This window comes from Trachypithecus francoisi, unplaced genomic scaffold, assembly GCF_009764315.1.
Source record: "Trachypithecus francoisi isolate TF-2019V2 unplaced genomic scaffold, Tfra_2.0 Lachesis_group15, whole genome shotgun sequence".
In the NCBI taxonomy this organism is placed as follows: Eukaryota; Metazoa; Chordata; class Mammalia; order Primates; family Cercopithecidae; genus Trachypithecus; species Trachypithecus francoisi.
In genome coordinates this window covers 39,977,455-39,996,212 of record NW_022681460.1, presented here as the reverse complement: position 1 = coordinate 39,996,212, position 18,758 = coordinate 39,977,455, and the positions used below count along the sequence as shown (strand labels likewise).

General features: G+C 36.9%; 1 protein-coding gene across 1 annotated transcript; it reads left to right on the top strand.

Moving 5' to 3' along the window:
- Nucleotides 1-17,595: 17,595 nt before the first annotated feature.
- LOC117097107 (60S ribosomal protein L35a-like) lies at nt 17,596-18,026 on the top strand. The gene has a single exon (XM_033234653.1). It carries the CDS (start codon nt 17,659-17,661, stop codon nt 17,989-17,991), a length of 333 nt encoding a protein of 110 aa, XP_033090544.1. The 5' UTR covers nt 17,596-17,658; the 3' UTR covers nt 17,992-18,026.
- Nucleotides 18,027-18,758: the final 732 nt, after the last annotated feature.

Genomic DNA, 18,758 nt, shown 5'->3' with positions numbered 1-18,758 from the left:
TCTGAATATTTACTTGCCTTTTCTCAGTGTACAGTTATCCTGGTACACAGCCATGTGTTCCTTTGGAAAAGGCTTGGAAGAAGAGTTTTAGTAAACATCTGTGGCCATGTGCAGGGTCTTCTTCAAGTTCTCCAATTAAGGGATTGGGGGATCTGAGAGCTAGAAATGGCTAAATGGTCTCGTAATCCCATTCCAGTGACTCATATCAAGTTTTTGCCACTATACTTAGAATTTTTTCACAGATACATGTCAAACAGTATTTTGATAGCTGCCCATTTATTTTATTCCTAGGGATCTTCATACTCAATTAGCTACCACCAGAGATCCCGTTAGGTTAAAATACTTTGATTACTGCTCCGCCCCATTGGCTTATTATGGTAATTGCACACAGCTTGTCTCTGATGATTAAAGACTGCCACCTGGTTTCTATCCATCTGGAAATGAAACCAGAGAGCCTAATTATATGAAGGCATCTGCAACCATCATCTCTAGCCTAAAAAGAACGGCACCATCAAGCTTTTTAAGAATGTTGCAGGCTGGGTGCAGTGGCTCATGCCTGTAATCTCAGGACTTTGGGTGGCTGAGGCAGGTGGATCACTTGAGGTTAGGAGTTGGAGACCAGCCTGGACAACGTGGTGAAACCCTGTCTCTAATAAAAATACCAAAATTAGCCGGGTGTTGTGGCATGTGGCTGTAATCCCAGCTTCTTGGGAGGCTGTCACTTGAACCCAGGAAGCAGAGTTTGCAGTTAGCTGAGATCACCCCACTGTACTCCAGCCTGGGCGACAGAGTGACTGCATCTCAAAAAAAAAAAAAAAAAATTAGAATGTTGGTCTTCTCTACCCTGGTGCATTTCCTAATATCTTGGTCAAGGAGATGTCCTCCTGGTTACCAAGAGGAATGGCTAGAGTTGGCTAAGCAGATCACCCATAGTAGTTTCATTTCAACATTATGTCCCTAAACCTCCACACTCACTCTGTCCTCTGTAGAATGCCAATTTCTGGCATCTATCTTTATCCTCTCTTTGTGTCAGCCACTATTAAGTCCATAATTTAAATTTTATCCATCATTTCCAGGTATTTTGTATTTGGAAACTTTTATGATTACATATATTTATAAATCGATTTAATATATTTAAACTTTTATGATTATATGTTTATATATTAACTTAATAATATATAAATATATAATATTTTATGTATAATTAAACATGTTCATATTTATATTTTAAGATGGGGGTTCTCACTATTTTTCCCAGTCTGGTCTTGAACTGCTGGCCTCAAGGGATCCTCCCACCTCAGCCTCCCAAGTAGCTGGGATTACAGGCATAAACCACTGTACCCAGATCTTTTCTGGTTATATATTCTGCCATGGTACAAGAAATGCATTATTTCTATGATTTAAGGTTAATATTTATATTATTCTGAATGCCATCTACAGCTCATTATTTTGTATTCCCCCTGACTATAATAAAGGTCTTATTATGCTTTATCTGTTAAATATTCATTGCCATATTTTTAATATTGCTTAAAGTTTTTGAGTATAACCTCCTATTATCAACTCACAAATAAATTTTTATCTTAGTTTCTTTCATGTTTTTATAAGCCTCTTTGATTCTGCTCTGCATTCTAGTGAGTTTCTCAGTGTTGTCAGCCTACTTATTATTTCAACTATGTAAACTACTTTATTCCTCATTGCATATTTCACTCCAATTACTGTATTTTATATTTACAGTATCTTGAAATTTACATGTTCTTATTTTGTTTTTGTTTACTACTACTCAGTTTTCTGTTTTCTTCTGCTTTTAATTGAAGTGATGCCTTCATTGATCCTGTTGAATATTTGCAATGTATTTTAAAGTCTTTGTTAAACTATTTTATGGGATGAATTTCACCTGAAGTGAATTCCTATACCAGTTATTAATATTGTTGGTTGCCTCTCCCAGTGCTGGTATTTCTATTTTTTTAATGCTGTTTAAAAAGTCACCACAAATGAAGTGGCTTAAAATGACACATATTTATTATCCTACACTTTTCATGTTTTAGAAATCCAGGAACATCTAGATCGGAATCTAACCAGCTGCAATTAAGGTGTCCAGCAGGGCTGAAGCCTCCTCTGAGACTTGGAGTTCTCTTCCAAGCTCAAGTCACTGTTAGCAGAATTTATGTCCTTGCAGCTGTAAAACTAATGTTGGCTTGTTTCTTCAAGGCCAACAGGACATAGAAGCTTTGACTTCTTTTAAAGAACTCACCTGATTAAGTCAGGCCCATCAAGGATTATCTTTCTTTTCATGATCTCAAGTCAATTGATTTAACTTAATTATATCTGCAAAGTGTTTGCCCCTTTGCTATATAATGTAACTTAATCACCAAAGTGCCATTAATCATATTCGCAGGTTCTGCCTACACTCAAAAAGAGAGAATTACATAGGATACATCAACTAGGAAGTAGAAATCTTGAGTCATCTTAGAATTCTGCCTACCACAGATGTATCATGGATTATTTTTTGGGGGAATATGACATTAATTTTCAGTGGGAGATTTTTCTTTGCTTTGCTTTCTTTACCCATCTCTGAGAAATGGTATTGCTGCTGCCCCCACTCTGCCTCTTGATTCCTAATCCAAAACCAGGTCTTGCAATTTTTTAATGCTGATTTTCCACGGTAATGTTTGGAATGCTGTAGACAGAGAAAAGTTGTGGGAGAGAGAAAGGTCATTAGCTTTATGTCCTGATCAAGTGCTCTTCTAAGTCTTCTGCCTCCCTAAATAGAACTATAATCCCAGGTAGCACTCTATAAGATTTTTTTCCTTATTTTAATGATAATATTATTTATTTATTTTCAAGCTTTCTTTCAGGATTTGCAGCCAAACCCAGACTTTGGCTTCCAAAAAACATGAGCCTGGCACTGGTTTTACATGGAGGATGGCAGTCTTCTAGTTTTCTTTGTTCCCACTGTCAACTTCTGCTGCAGAGCCCACCCATTCTGTACATTTGGTCTCTATTGATCATTGTGCTTTTCTGTCCATTTCTAGACCATCAAAATGTTTAACTGCTAAGTTGTTTAGTTTTCTTCTTTTAATATTATTTTCCTGTGATTTGTACATCTCTGAAACAGAGGCAGTTTTCAAAGTGTAAACTCATTATGCCATTTGCAGCCAAAAGTCCTTCTGTGTTTTTTTTTTTTTTCTTATGAAATGTATTTAGTTGGTTTTTATTTTTGGACTCAAATTAAGCATCTTTGTGCTTTAAAGAGGTCTCAACATAAAATCATGAGGCCTATAAATTTAGAAAAGGTTAGATTTATTTCTTAAAAAGGGTTATAACCTGTAGGTTGGGAAGTGGGACTCTGGCAGGGACTGAAAACAAGCACTTCAAGGGAGGAAAGGTGAGACAGGAATTTATGCTGAAGGTGCTGGCTAAGTATATATATTAAACAGGCTATAGGAATAGCTATTAATATTCATGATCAGGGGAATGTACACAGGAAAGTAAGGAAATATATATGCTACGTATGTCTCATGTTCACTTTGGGGTGGAGACTTAACATTTAAATGTATTACAATTAGGCCTTACACATCAAAAGGTGAAGCAGGGACATGAAGGCACTCAGTGTGCATCTTCTGTAAACTTGCCAGAACCAGTCTGTGGTTGGTAGCCTCTTATCAGAAGAAAGTTACTGAAATCAGTCTTGTCCAATCAAAGCTGTAGTTATGGCTTGTGGAACAGGGAAGGAGGTCAGTCAGTGTCTGGTGGTGAATAAGTTGTGATTGGTAATATATTGCTTATCTTGAAGCCAGTGTTCGTTTAGCTGCTAGAGAAAAAGAGAAACCTCGTGGCGGTTAGCACACAGTTTATTAAGTGTGGGGGATGGGAGTGTGACTTAACCCTTGCCTAGCAAGAGTTTAGGTCTTGTTTATAATTTGGTATCTTATTGCCACAAGGAGTCTGTTCCATCATCAGTCTTATGATTTCTATTTTAATGTTAATGTTGGTTAGTTGTGTCTAAGCCACAAAGGGAAAGGGATATAATGAGGCATGTCTGACTCCCTGTTAAGTCATGGCTGGGAACTCAGTTTTTAAGGTTTCTTTGGGGACCCATTGGCCAAGAGGGAGTCTGTATGGTTGGTTGAGGGCCTTAGGATTTTGTTTTTAGTTCTCAGAGGAAATATAACCCATTTACACATATTGCATAACAAGTAGATTTGGTTTTTTTGTTATATTAGCTATGCCTGAGAGTTTTGTTAGTAGGCATGAAATGGCAGTGAGAAATCTTATTCATCAGCAGTCTGATGACTAGGTACCATCCCTCTGGATTATTGTATTTATTTTGCTCCTAAAGAATTTTTGAAATTAAAATACTTCTCCATTACTAGAAGAAAGTTGACTTTAAAAAAAATTAAAACAGAGAATACAAGAAAATGTCTACTTGAGATTTAAATGCAGGTTAAATTTGATCTATGAAGAGTCTGCCTGAAGAGAGGTTAGCTGCTGTCTCTTCTCTAAAGACTTTTGTTGTGTGCAAAACAATGTGACTTGTTTTAGCTGTTTTCTCCAATTGCTACAAAGGGCTTCAAATTGTCTATTTCTTGGACCTGATGTGTTAAGGGATTATTAAAAAATAAACTTTTAATGTAGAATAATTTTAGATTTAAGGAAAAATTAAATACAAACACAATACAGAGAGATCCTGTTTCCTCTGAAGTTAACAGCTCATATTGCCATGGTACATTTGTCAAGAAACTAATGATACTTCACTTTAACTGAATTCTAAACTTCATCCAGATTTCACCATTTTTTCTCCTTTACTGTCTCAGGATCCAATTCAGAATGCCAGATTGCATTTAGTCATAATAAAGAGATTTAAAAAATGAAATCACATAGATTCAAATACATTTTATTTGACAAGTCTAAATCAAACTACAGCTGTGTCTAGGATCTATCAGTTCAAAACAGCATCAGTAGGGGCTACTGATGTTAGATTAGTATACTGGGTGAAACGAAGCGGGACATAGGGGCTACTGATGCTGTTTTCCACGGAGAAGCTTACTATTAGGGCCATGACAACGTCACATTTAAGGAAATAATTTCCACTGGTTGCCCTGATACTGCGGAGGGCATTGAAAGAGTGGAGAAAAATAAAAACATCAAGACGTTGGTGTTATGTTTAGCTTTGCCTTCCAGTGGGTAAGGATTTGTCACTAATACAGCAAAGAAGTATCAGAAATTGAGGACGGGTCAAGCTCACCCAAAGGAGAGTCTCAAGATGGATAGCAGAGCCTTTAATGCCCCAGAGGGCTGGGCTCTCTAAACTGGTTTCCCTGACTACTGGAAGACTCTTATTCAGTGGAGCTGAATGGCCAATTGTTGAACATTTGGATAAGTGATTGAGGAATGTACTATGTCTTTATTTTTATTTTTTTATTTTTATTTTTATTTTTTTTTTTTTTGAGACAGAGTCTGGCTCTGTCGCCCAGGCTGGAGTGCAGTGGCCGGATCTCAGCTCACTGCAAGCTCCGCCTCTCGGGTTCACGCCATTCTCCTGCCTCAGCCTCCCGAATGGAATGTACTATGTCTTAATACAAGGGTATGCAGTCACTAAGGAGGCACACTCTCTTCAAAGGCCCATAAGTAAATTAAAGATTTTCATCACAAAGGTACAGCCTTATTTATCTGTGAAATCTTACCTGTGTCTAATTTTGAGATTCTTATTACTGATAGCTAGGAGGGGTGGAACTTTTCAATACTAAATGCCCTTACGCTTAACTGAACAAGTACAAGATTCAGTGGACTGCATATAGCAGAACTTCAGCCTGGAGTCGACATTCCCTCACATACAGAGTCCAGTGGGGTTGAGGATTTAGGAGTGGCTTCTCTTCCTACTCCTCTCGCTCCTCCAGCTCTTCTGGCTCAGCTCCAAAGCTGCCTTGTGAAGCTTCCCCTCTCCTAGTCACTAGGAAATTCAAAGCTCCTTCTTCTTTTGACTTTCTCTGCTTTTTCTTTCTCACCTTCGGTGACCATTGATTACAGTTTTCTCCTCAGCCTCAGAGGAATTATTATTTACTTCCAGCTGTTTCTATTTTAGATAGGGCTAGGATTGTGTGGGGGTGGTTGTATTTTGGATTCTGTGGGAGAGGAAGCTGTAAAGCAATCAGACATACCACACAGATACAGCACAGTGCATGTGTTCTGTGCATTATTATGCTAGGAGCACCTTTGTCTTTTTCTTTAGGTTTAGCTGCAGTACCAAATGCCTACTTTTATTCTCCTTGCTTAGATATGCAATGGAAATCAGGAAGGAGTTTGACATTTTCTAGGAATCAGAAATGGAAGGTAGAGGTAGTGGCACGAGGATGAGGAAAAGACTTTCTTCTGTTTTACTTGTTGTATGCTTTCTATTCTTCAGACTTCCCAGTTTCTCTTTTTTCTTTCCTGTTTTGCCCATTTGGACTCTCTGTGTGTTGGCTTGTTTTTCTCTTCTGGTGAATTGGGAGGTCTACATTCTATTTTTATTGTACAAGTGGCTATTTTTGACACTTTATACCGTATTTAAAGCCCTTTCTCTCTATTAATCAGTGTCGAATATGAGAGAATGTTTATTGCAGAGCTGAAATTCAAGCCTAAGCACTTTCATTCTAGCATTGTTGCTCTTAATTATTCAGCTCTTAGATGCACATAATGCTGTTTCAACCATTTTTAAATTTAAGCTTTATTTTTAACATTTTTTCCTGTCCTTTTAATTCTTTTTAAAATTTACTTTTTGAGACGGGTTTTCACTATGTTGCCCAGGTGGGAGTGCAGTGGATATTCACAGACACAATAATAAGTCACTACTGTCTCAAACTCCTGGATTCGAGAGCTCCTTATGCTTTAGTGCCCTAGTAGCTGGGATTACAGACAGGCACCACAACACCCAGCTATCTCCTAACCCTTTAAACAAAAATTATGTAGAACAAGATTTCTTGAACAGGGGTTACATGCTCTTGAGTTGTAACTTGCCTATGTTTATTTTAGACAGTAAAGAATAGTTCGTTTTACTGGAATGTCTTTTATCTAGAGACTTGGAAAAGTATTGTTGAATCTTTGTTGAGATTAAATATGTAGATGTATATGCATTTATGCATCTATATATAATACACATGTGCATATATATGACAAACATATATATATGGAAATCAGCAGAATTCTAGTTCTAGTTTTTTGTGTACATCTGTATATATCTGTGTACACTGTATGTCTGTGAAAGAGAAAGAGATATTACTTAAAAAGAAAATATATGCAAAGCATATATGAAAAATTTGGTGTTTTATGTACTCCAGAAAACAACTTCTGTTAGATTAGTATACTGGGTAAAACAAAGCAGGACATACCATGATGTTAAAAATCTATGCTCATTTATCCACCCATGGCTTTGGCAAGTCTATTAGACAGAGCAACAGGGCTGGGTAATAGTTTACCAAGTCTGAGGAGGTGCATATGCTGCTTTTTAAATTCTTAAATAAAAGTTACCACTTATAAAACATTACTTCTTTTTCCCACTTCAGCTAACTCTCAACCAGCAAAAACTCAGCATTATCAGTTGAATCCATTCAAATTTGTGCTGCAATTGTGCTTTATTAAATGCTTATTTAGAAACATATGACATTGCTTCCTTCCATTTTCAACCAAAGTTACTTTTTCAGAGACATATCCTCAATTATTCATTTTTATTATTTTACTTGTCCTCCTTTACCTTACTCATTTGGCTTTTAAAATAAACATAAAAATTCTATTTCTGATGAGAACCTGAATCTGTGAAGTGCATTCATGAACAGAGTGAAAGTACAAAGCATGGTAAGAAAAATCAGAACAATATGAAATCATGATAGATTATGGTAGATGAAGACATTATCCCTAAGTTTTTCATAATAAACTTGACAATAAAGATGATGATAGCTCTTCCCAAACACAACCACTAAATTGTTACCAAGCAGTAGTTATCAATCTAAAGAAACTTTTGATGTACTTAGATGTCAATTTAGTATATAGGCTTTTATTATTGTAGAGATGCAAATGAAGCTAAATTTTCGTGTCTTTTATGTAAGAAAACAATAAGTAATAACTTCATGAAAAAATCATTCTTTCTGTACTATTTCCAAAATAAAATGCTTTCATGGAAGGTTTTTCTGTTTTCTTTTTTCCAGTCTCCAAGTTCAGATACTTCATCAGAATACATCTCAATACACATCTTTTAAAATTAATTATGCCTAGAACTCTAAATTTTTAATCTTTTGATTTGCAGACCCATGTTTTTCTTCAGTGAGGAAAAGCTTTCCTTGATTAATTGCTGAACTGTTAATTTCTTCTATTCATCTTTCCTTTGAATTCCTGTTATGCATAGGTTGAGTATTTCACCTTTGCCTTTTTATCATTTGTATCATCTAAACTTCTCTTTCTTTGGTAGGTGATTTTTCTAACTTTTTGTCCCCTAATTAACATATTTAGACCTTCTTATACAATACTTTTTGCTACTCTGTGTTCCAAACATTTTTTTCCCTTTATTATCTTTTAACAATACACTATTTGAAAGGGTTCCACTTCCAGAAATGGTAAGTTAGCTTATTTGGACCACTGAAGAACATCTAAGCAGTTGTAAAATGACTAAAATAGTTGGAAAATTATGAACAAAAAATCTGACAAAAGGCACTAGCAGAGCTATCTTGTTAGTGAGGGCTTGCAAGGCTATGATATGAAAAGAAAGACCAGGGAGGTGTGTGTTAAACACTAGTCTTACCTTTCTCCTTCAATGCACTCTCCAGTTTGAAAAGAGTGACTGAGAGGCTTAGAAGCTATACAGAACTTCTAGGCATCTCATACTATTGGCAAATTCCAAACATTGGAATTAGGGCAACAAGTAAGTATTCTAGTAAATAAACTAGGCTTTCACTTGGAACACTGAAGAGCTTTATATTTTGAAAATAAGCATAAAGATAACAAAGACTAGATTTCACAAAGCCTGACCTCACCTGAAAATCATTTCCGTCTGTGATTAGTTTGAGGGGATATACTTCTGGACTTATTCCTGTCAAAGACAAAATTCATTGTGGATGAAGAAAAAAAAAATTGCATTTTCAAATGATTTCTAGATATTTCCACATATAATGTTGACACAATAAGAAACAATGAAACACAAAAGTAAACATAACTGATTAAAGACCAAGGAAAAAACTAAATATATTACAACAAGATGCAGATATTAAAGATAACAGACACAAATGTACAAATTACTGTGATAATATATTTAAGGCATTCAATTATAAGTTGACATATTTAATCAGAGTACTAAAAATTTTAGCAAGAATTGAATGAAAATTTAAAACTAAAATAAAATTAAATATTTAACTTATGGCTTTAATGGCAGATTAAATGCAGTTATAAAGAAAATTAGTGAACTGAAAAATAGTCAAAAGAATATCCAGGCTGAAGCAAAGAGAGAAAAAAGGATGGAAAGAGCATACAATACATATGACATACAGTTAAAATGTCTGTACTTGGAGTCTTTGGAGAAGAGCAAAGATCCATTAATGGCACAGAAACAATGTTGGAAGAAATAGTAGATGAAAATTTAGATTTTTTTCATGCTTCTATTAAGTTTGCCTTGTCCTGCTTTGCTTTTCAAGATGATAGATTGTTCAAGGTGATAGATACTCAGTATTTCTATCAAAAGTGATTTATAGTCCAGGCATGATGATTAATGCTTGTATTCCACAGTTTGGGAGGCCAAGATGGGAGGATGGCTGGAGGCCAGGAGGTTGCGACCAGCCAGAACAACATCGTAAAACCATCTCTCTACAAATAAATGAAAAACTTAGCTGGGCACAGTGGTGCTTGCCGGTAGTCTCAGCTACTCAAGAGGCTGAAGTTGGAAAATTGCTTGAACCCAGGAGATCAAAGCTGCAGTAAGCCATGATTGTGCCACTGAACTCCAGCCTGAGCAACAATGTGAGACCATGCCTTGTCTCTAAAAACTAAACAAAGAAAACCCAACAATAAAAAAAATGATTTAAAATAGAAAGGTTTGTAGGACAAGCTGTACTCCTTGATTGTCTTAGTCATTTCAGGCTGATGCAATGAAATACTGTAAACTGGGTTGCTTAAGCAACAAACATTTGTCACAGCTGTAATCTTTTATCCCTCACCTTCCTCTTACCCTTTCCCCTAAGTCTCCAGTGTCCATTGTATCATTCTTATGCCTTTGCATCTTCATAGATTAGCTACCACTTATGAGTGAGAAAGTACAATGTTTGATTTTCTATTTCTGGGTTACTTCACTTAGAATAGTGGTCTCCAATTCCATCCAGGTTAATGAATGTCATTATTTTGCTCCTTTATATGACTGAATAGTATCCCATGGTGTACATACCACAATTTCTTTATCCATTCATTGGCTGATGAGCACTTAGGCTACTTCCATATGAGTTGATTTCATATTTTATTCCATGGTGGTCTGAGGAGTACCTGATATAATTTCAATTTTATTAAATTTATTGAGATTTTTTTGTGGCTGGTCATATCATTTATCTTGGAGAATGTTCCATGTACAGATGAATAGAATGTATATTTGTAGTTGTTGGGTAGAATGTTCTGTAAATATCTGTTAAGTCCATTTGTTCTAGGGTATACTTGAAATCCATTTTGTTGTTGTTGTTGTTGTTGTTGACTTTCTGTCTTGATGACCTGTCTAGTGCTGTCAGTGAAGTACTGAAATCCCCCACTACTATTGTGTTGCTGTTATAAATTTGGGAGCTCCAGTGTTAAGTACATATGTATTTAGGATTGTGATATTTAGGATTATGTTGGACAAATCCTTGTATCATTATGTAATGTCCCTCTTTATCATTTTTAGCTGCTGTTGCTTTAATGTTTGTTTTATCTGATATAAGAATAGCTACTCTTTTTGCTTTTTGTGTCCATTTGTATGAAATATCTTTTTCCACTCCTTTACCTTAAGATTATGTGAGTCCTTATGTGTTAGGTGAGTCTCTTGAAGACAGTAGATAGTTGGTTGCTTAATTCTCGCCCACTCTGCCATTCTATATCTTTTAAGTGGAGCATTTAGGCCATTTACATTCAATGTTAGTATTGAGATGTGAGGTACTATTTTATTCATGATGCCATTTGTTGCCTGAATACCTTTTTAAAAAATTTTATTATGTTTTTGTTTTATAGGTCTTGTGAGATTTATGCTTTAAAGAAGCATAAAACCCTAGAAGGAAATCTAGGCAATACCATTCATGACATAAGCACAGGCAAAGGTTTCCTGGTGAAATCACCAAAAGCAATTGCAACAAAAGCAAAATTTTACAAATGGAATGTAATTAAACTAAAGAGCTTCTGCATAGCAAAAGAAACTATCATCAGAGGGAACAGGCAACCTACAGAGTGAGAAAATTTTTGCAATATATCCAGGTCATAATGGTTTAATATCCAGAATCTACAAGGAACTCAAACAAATTTATAAGAAAAAAACAAACAACCTCATTAAAAAGTGGGCAAAGAACATGGACAGACACTTCTCAAAAGAAGACATTCATGAGGCAAACAAACATATGAAATAAAGCTCAACATCACCGATCATTAGAGAAATGTAAATCAAAACCACAAGAAGATACTATCTCACGCCAGTCAGAATGACGATTATTGGAAAATCACAAGACAACAGATGCTGGCATGGCTAGGGAGAAATTGGAAAACTTTTACACTGTTGGTGGGAATGTAAATTAGTACAAGCACTGTGGAAGATGGTGTGATGATTTCTCAAACATCCAGAACCAGAATTACCATTTGACCCAGCAATCCCATTACTGGGTGTATACCCAAAGGAATATGAGTCATTCTATTACAAAGATACATGCATGTGTATGTTCATTGCAGTACCATTCACAATAGCAAAGACATGGAATCAACCTAAATGGCCATTAGTGATAGACCAGATAAAGAAAATATGGTACAGATACACCATGGAATACTATGCAGCCATAAAAAAGAGTGAGATTATGTCCCCTGCAGGGACATGGTTGGAGCTGGAAGCCGTTATCGTCAGCGAACTAACGTAAGAACAGAAAACCAAACACGGCATGTTCTCACTTATAAGTGGGAACTGAACAATGAGAACAATAGACACAGGGAGGGGAATAACACACACTGGGGTCTGTCGAAGGTTGGGGTGGGTGAGAGGGAGATCATCAGGAAAAATAGCTAATGCATGCTGAGCTTAATAGGTGATGGGTTGATAGGTGCAGCAAATCACCATGGCACACGTTTATCTATGTAACAAACTGTACATCCTGTACCTGTACCCAAGAACTTAAAAAAATAATGAAAATTTAAAAAGACCTCAATCTCTTTTACGACAGCTGCAAAAAAGCAAGCAAACAAACAAACTTAGGAATATACTTAACCAAGGAGGCAAAAGATCTCTACAAAGAAAACTACAAAATACTGCTGAAAGAAATCATAGATGAAACAAACAAATAAAAACAACCCCATGCTTATGAATGGGTAGAATCAATATTATGAAAATGACCATACTTCCCAAAGCAATCTACAGATTTAATACAATTCTCATCAAAATATCATCAACATCTTTCACAGAACTAGGAAAAACAATTCTACAATACATATGAAACCAAAAAGAACCCAAACAACCAAAGTAATACTAAGCAATAAGACCAAATCTGGAGGCATCACGTTACTTGGCTTCAAATTATATTACAAGGCTGTAGTCACCAAAACAACATGGTACTTGTATAAAAATAGCATATAGACCAATGGAACAGAATAGAGAACCCAGCAATAAAGCCAAGTACTTGCAGCCAATTGATCTACAAAGCATACAAAAACATAAATTGGGAAAATGACATCCACTTCAAAATGATTCTGGGAAAACTTGCTAACCACATGTAGAAGAATGCAACTGGATTCCTCATCTCTTACCTTATAGCAAAATTAACTCAAGATGAATCAAAGACTTAAAGCTAAGACCTAAAACCATAAAACTCCAGAAGATAACATTGGAAAACTTCTTTCAGACTTTGACTTATTCAAAAAATTCATAACCAAGACTCCAAAAGCAAATGCAACAAAAATAAAAATAAATAAATGGGACCTCCTTAAACTAAAAAGCTTCCACATAGTGAAATAAATAATCCACAGAGGAAACAGACAACTCACAAGGTGAGAGAAAATATTCACAAACTATGCATCTGACAAAACATTAATATCCAGAATCTACAAGGAACTCAAACAAATTGTCAAGAAAAAAACAATGTCATCAAAATGTGGGCAAAGGACATAAATAAGCAATCCTTAAAACACAATATACATATAAAAAAAGCTCAACATCATTACTAATTATCAGAGAAATGCAAATTAAAACCACAATGAGATACCACCTTACTCCTGCAAGAATTGCCATAATCAAAAAGTAAAAAAATAATAAATATTGACATAGATGTCATGGAAAGGGAACACTTTTACACTGCTGGTTGGAATGTAAGCACAACCACTACAAAAAACAGTATGGAGAGTCCTTAAAGAACTAAAAGTAGAACCACCATTCAATTCAGCAATCCCACTACTGGGTATGTACCCAAATAAAAAGCAGTCATTATATGAAAAAGGCACATGCACATGTTTATAGCAGTTCAATTTCCAATTGCAAAAATGTGGAATTAACCTAAATGCCCATTGAACAACAAGTGAATAAAGAAAATGTGGTGTATATATATATATATACCATGGAATACTACTCAGCCATAAAAAAGAAAAAATGTCTTTGCAGCAACTTGGATGGAGCTGCAATCCATTATTCTAAGTGAAATAGCTCAGGAATGGAAAAGGAAATATTATTTGTTCTCACTCATAAGTGCAAGTTAAGCTGTGAGGATGCAAAGGCATAAGAACGATATAACAGATTTTGGGAACTCAGGGGGAAGGGTATGAGAGGGGTAAGAGACAAAAGGCTACATATTTGGTACAGTGTAAACTGCTCAGGTGACAGGTGCACCAAAATCTCAGAAATTACCACTAAGACACTGATCCATGCAACCAAAACCCGGCAGTACCTCAAAAACTACTGAAATAAAAAATAAAAATGTAGTGTTTTTATATGCCAACAGATAACAATCTGAAAAATAAATCGGCCGGGCGCAGTGGCTCACGCCTGTAATCCCAGCACTTTGGGAGGCCGAGGCAGGCGGATCACGAAGTCAGGAGATAGAGGCCATCCTGACTAACACTGTGAAACCCCATCTCTACTAAAAAATGCAAAACAAAATTAGCCGGGTGCGGTGGCGGGCGCCTGTAGTCCCAGCTACTTGGGAGGCTGAGGCAGGAGAATGCCATGAACCCAGGAGGCGGAGCTTGCAGTGAGCCGAGATCTCACCACTGCACTCCAGCCTAGGCCACAGAGTGAGACTCCGTCTCAAAAAAAAAAAAAAAAAAGAAAAAGAAAAAAAAAAAAAAGAAAGAAAGAAAAATAAATCAAGAAAATAATCCTGGGCCAGGTGTAGTGGCTCACACCTGTAATCCCAGCACTTTGGGAGGCCAAGGCTGGCAGGTCTTCTAAGGTCAGGAGTTCTAGGCCAGCCTGGCCAACATGGTGAAACCCTGTCTCTACTAAAAAAATACAAAAAATTAGCCAGGTGTGGTGGTGCATGCTTGTAATCCCAGCTACTCAGGAGGCTAAGGCAGGAAAATCGCTTGAACCCAGGAGGCGGGGGTTGCAGTGAGCCAAGATCGCGCCACTGCACTCCAACTTGGGCAACAAGAATAAAACTCCCTAAAAAAAAAAAAAAAAAGAAAGAAAGAAAGAAAATAATCCTATTTGCAATAGCTACAAATAAAATTAAATATTAAGGAATTAACTTAAGCAAACAAGTGAAAGATCTCTGCAATAAAAATTATAAAACACTGATGCAAGAAATTGAAGAAGATACAAAAATAGAAAGATATTCTATATTCATGGATTAGAAGAATTAATATTGTTAAAATGTCCATACTATCCAAAACAATCTATAGATTGTCAAATTATTCATGACATTCTTTGCAGAAATAGAAAAAAAAAGTCCTAAAATTTATATGGAACCACAAAACACCACAAGTATCCAAAGTTATCCTAAGCAAAAACAAACAAAAAAAACCCAAACAAACAAAACAACTGGAGTAATCACATTACTTGATTTCCAATTATACTGCAAAGCTATAGTAACCAAAACGACATGGTACTGGCATAAAGACAGACACATAGACCAGTAGAATGGAATAGATAATCCAGAAATAAATCCATATGTATACAATGAACTCATTTTTGACAAAGGTGTCAAGAATCTATATTGGGGAAAGACAGTCTCTTCAATAAATGGAGCTGGGAAACAGGATATCCATATGCAGGTGAGTGAAACTGGACACCTATCTCTTTCTGGAATAAAAAATCAAATCAAAATGTATTAAAGACTTAAATATAACACATCAAACTATGAAAATACTAAAAGAGAAAATTGGGGAACCTCTCCAGGACGGTGGGGTAGGTAAACATTTCTTGAGTAATACTCTACAAGCACAGGCGGCCAAAGCAAAAGTGAACAAATGGGATTAAGTAGAATACCTTCTGCAAAGCAAAGAAAATAATTTAAAAAATAAAGAGGCAATCTACAGAAGGGAAGAAAATATTTGCAAACTACTCATCTGACAAGAGATTCAAGCCAGAATATATAGAACTCAAACAACTCTATAGGTAAAAATTTAATAATCTGATTGAAAAATGGGGAAAAGATCTGAATAGATATTTCTCAAAAGAAGACATAAATAACAAACAGGTATATGAAAAGGTGTTCAACACCACTGATCATCAGAGAAATGCAAATCAAAATTACAATGAGATATCATCTCACCCCAGTTAAAGTGGCTTGTATCCAAAAGTCAGGCAATAAAAAATGCTGAGTAGGATGTGGAGAAAAAGGAACTCTTGTCCATTGTAAAGGGAATGTAAACTATATAACCACTATGGAGAACATTAGGAGGTTTCTTTTTTATTATTATTATACTTTAAGTTCTAGGATACATGTGCACAACGTGCAGGTTTTTTACATATGCATACATGTGCCATGTTGGTGTACTGCACCCATTAACTCGTCATTTACATTAGGTATATCTCCTAATGCTATCCTTCCCCCCAGCCACAATAGGCCCCAGTGTATGATGTTCCCCTTCCTGTGTCCAAGTGATCTCATTGTTCAATTCCCACCTATGAGTGAGAACATGTGGTGTTTGGTTTTCTGTTCTTGCGATAGTTTGCTGAGAATGATGGTTTCCGGCTGCATCCATGTCCCTACAAAGACATGAACTCATCCTTTTTTATGGCTGTATAATATTCCATGGTGTGTATGTGCCACATTTTCTTAATCCAGTCTGTCACTGATGGACATTTGGGTTGATTCCAAGTCTTTGCTATTGTGAATAGTGCTGCAATAAACATACGTGTGCATGTGTCTTTATAGCAGTATGATTTATAATACTTTGGGTATATACCCAGTAATGGGATGACTGGGTCAAATGGTATTTCTAGTTCTAGATCCTTGAGGAATCACCACACTGTTTTCCACAATGGTTGAACTAGTTTACAGTCCCACCAACAGTGTAAAAGTGTTTCTATTTCTCCACATCCTCTCCAGCACCTGTTGTTTCCTGATTTTTTAATGATTGCCATTCTAACTGGTGTGAGATGGTATCTCATTGTGGTTTCTAAAAAAACTAAAAGTAAAACTACCATACAATCCAGCAATCCTACTCTTAGGTATATACCCAAAAGAAAGGAAATTAGTGTATTGAAGAGATACCTGCGCTCCCATGTTTATTGCAGCGCTATTCACAATAGTCAAGATTTTTAAGCAATATAAGTGTCCATTCATCAAGCAGATGAATGGTGATATGGTTTGACTGTGTCCTCACTCAAATTTCATCTTGAATTGTAGCTCCCATAATCCCCACATAATTCTCACCAGGGAGGGACCTGGTGGGAGGTTCCAGGGGTGCGGTTTTCCTGTGCTGTTCTCATGCTAGTGAATAAGTCTCATGGGATCTGATGGTTTTATAGAGGATTGTTCCCTTGCTCATGCTCTCTTGCATTCCTGCATGTAATACATGCCTTTGCTCCTCCTTTGCCTTCTGCCATGATTGGGAGGCCTCCCTAGCCATGTGGAACTGTGAGTCTATTAAACTTCTTTTTCTTTATAAATTACTCTGTCTCAGGTATTTCTTCATAACAGTATGAAAATGGGCTAATACAGTAAACTGGTACTGGCAGAGTGGCGGTATTTCTATTAAGATACCTGAAAATGTGGAAGTGACTTTGGAACTAACAGGCAGAAGTTTGAAGAGTTTGGAGGGCACAGAAGAAGACAGGAAGATGTGGGAAAGTTTGGAACTTCCTAGAGACTTGTTAAATGGCTTTGACCAAAATGCTGGTAGTGATATGGACAATAAAGTCCAGGCTCCAGTTGAGAACTGGAGCAAAGGTGACTCGTCATGCTTTAGCAAAGAAATAGGAAGCATTGGTCTTTCTCTTCCCGCCATCTTGGCTCCTGTGGAGAACTGCTGGGAACGGGACTTCTAAAAGGAACTATGTCTGGAAGGCTGTGGTCCAAGGCCATTTTTGCCGGCTATAAGCGGAGTCTCCGGAACCAAAGGGAACACACAGCTCTTCTTAAAATTGAAGGTGTTTATGCCCGAGATGAAACAGAATTCTATTTGGGCAAGAGATGCGCTTACGTATACAAAGCAAAGAACAACACAGTGACTCCAGGCGGCAAACCAAATAAAACCAGAGTCATCTGGGGAAAGGTAACTCGGGCCCATGGAAACAGTGGCATGGTTCGTGCCAAATTCCGAAGCAATCTTCCTGCTAAGGCCATTGGACACAGAATCCGAGTGATGCTGTACCCCTCAAGGATTTAAACTAACGAAAAATCAATAAATAAACGTGGATTTGTTAAAAAAAATAAATAAATAAAAGGAAGCATTTTGCACCTGCTGTAGAGATCTTTGGAACTTTGAACTTAAGATAGATAATTTAGGGTATCTAGTGGAAGAAATTTCTAAGTGACAAAGCATTCAATAGTAAGCATAGCATAAAAGTTTGGAAAATTTGTAGCCTGACAATGCAATGGAAAAGAAAACCCCATTTCCTGGGGAGAAATTCAAGCCTGCTGCAGAAATTTGCATAAGTAACAAGGAACCTAAGGTTAATCCCCAAGACAATAGGGCAATGGAGAAACTGTCTCCAGAGACCTTTGCAGTAGGACCTCTCCTCAGAGGACCAGAGGTCTAGGAGGAAAACATGGCTTCATAGGCCAGGCTCAGGGCACCCCTGCAATATGCAGCCTAGGGAGTTGGTGTCCTGCATCCCAGCTGCTCTAGTCATGTCTAAAAGGGGCCAAGGTAGAGCTTGGGTTGTGGCTTCAGAGGGTGCAAGCCCCAAGCCTTTGCACTTCCCAAGTGGTGTTGAGCCTGCAGGTACACAGAAATCAGGAATGGAGGTTTGAGAACCTCTGCCTAGATTTCAGAGGTTGTATGGAAATGCCTAGATGTGCAGGCAAAAGCTGCTGCAGGGGAGGAGCACTCATGGAGAATTTCTGCTAGGGCAACGTGGAAGAGAAATGTGGAATGGGAACGCCCACACAGAATCCCCACTGGGGCACTGCCTAGTGAAACTGTGAGAACAG

Coding starts and splice junctions, on each gene's coding strand:
- LOC117097107 (XM_033234653.1), top strand. CDS start 17,659: ATGTCTGGAAGGCTGTGGTCCAAGGCCATTTTTGCCGGCTATAAGCGG.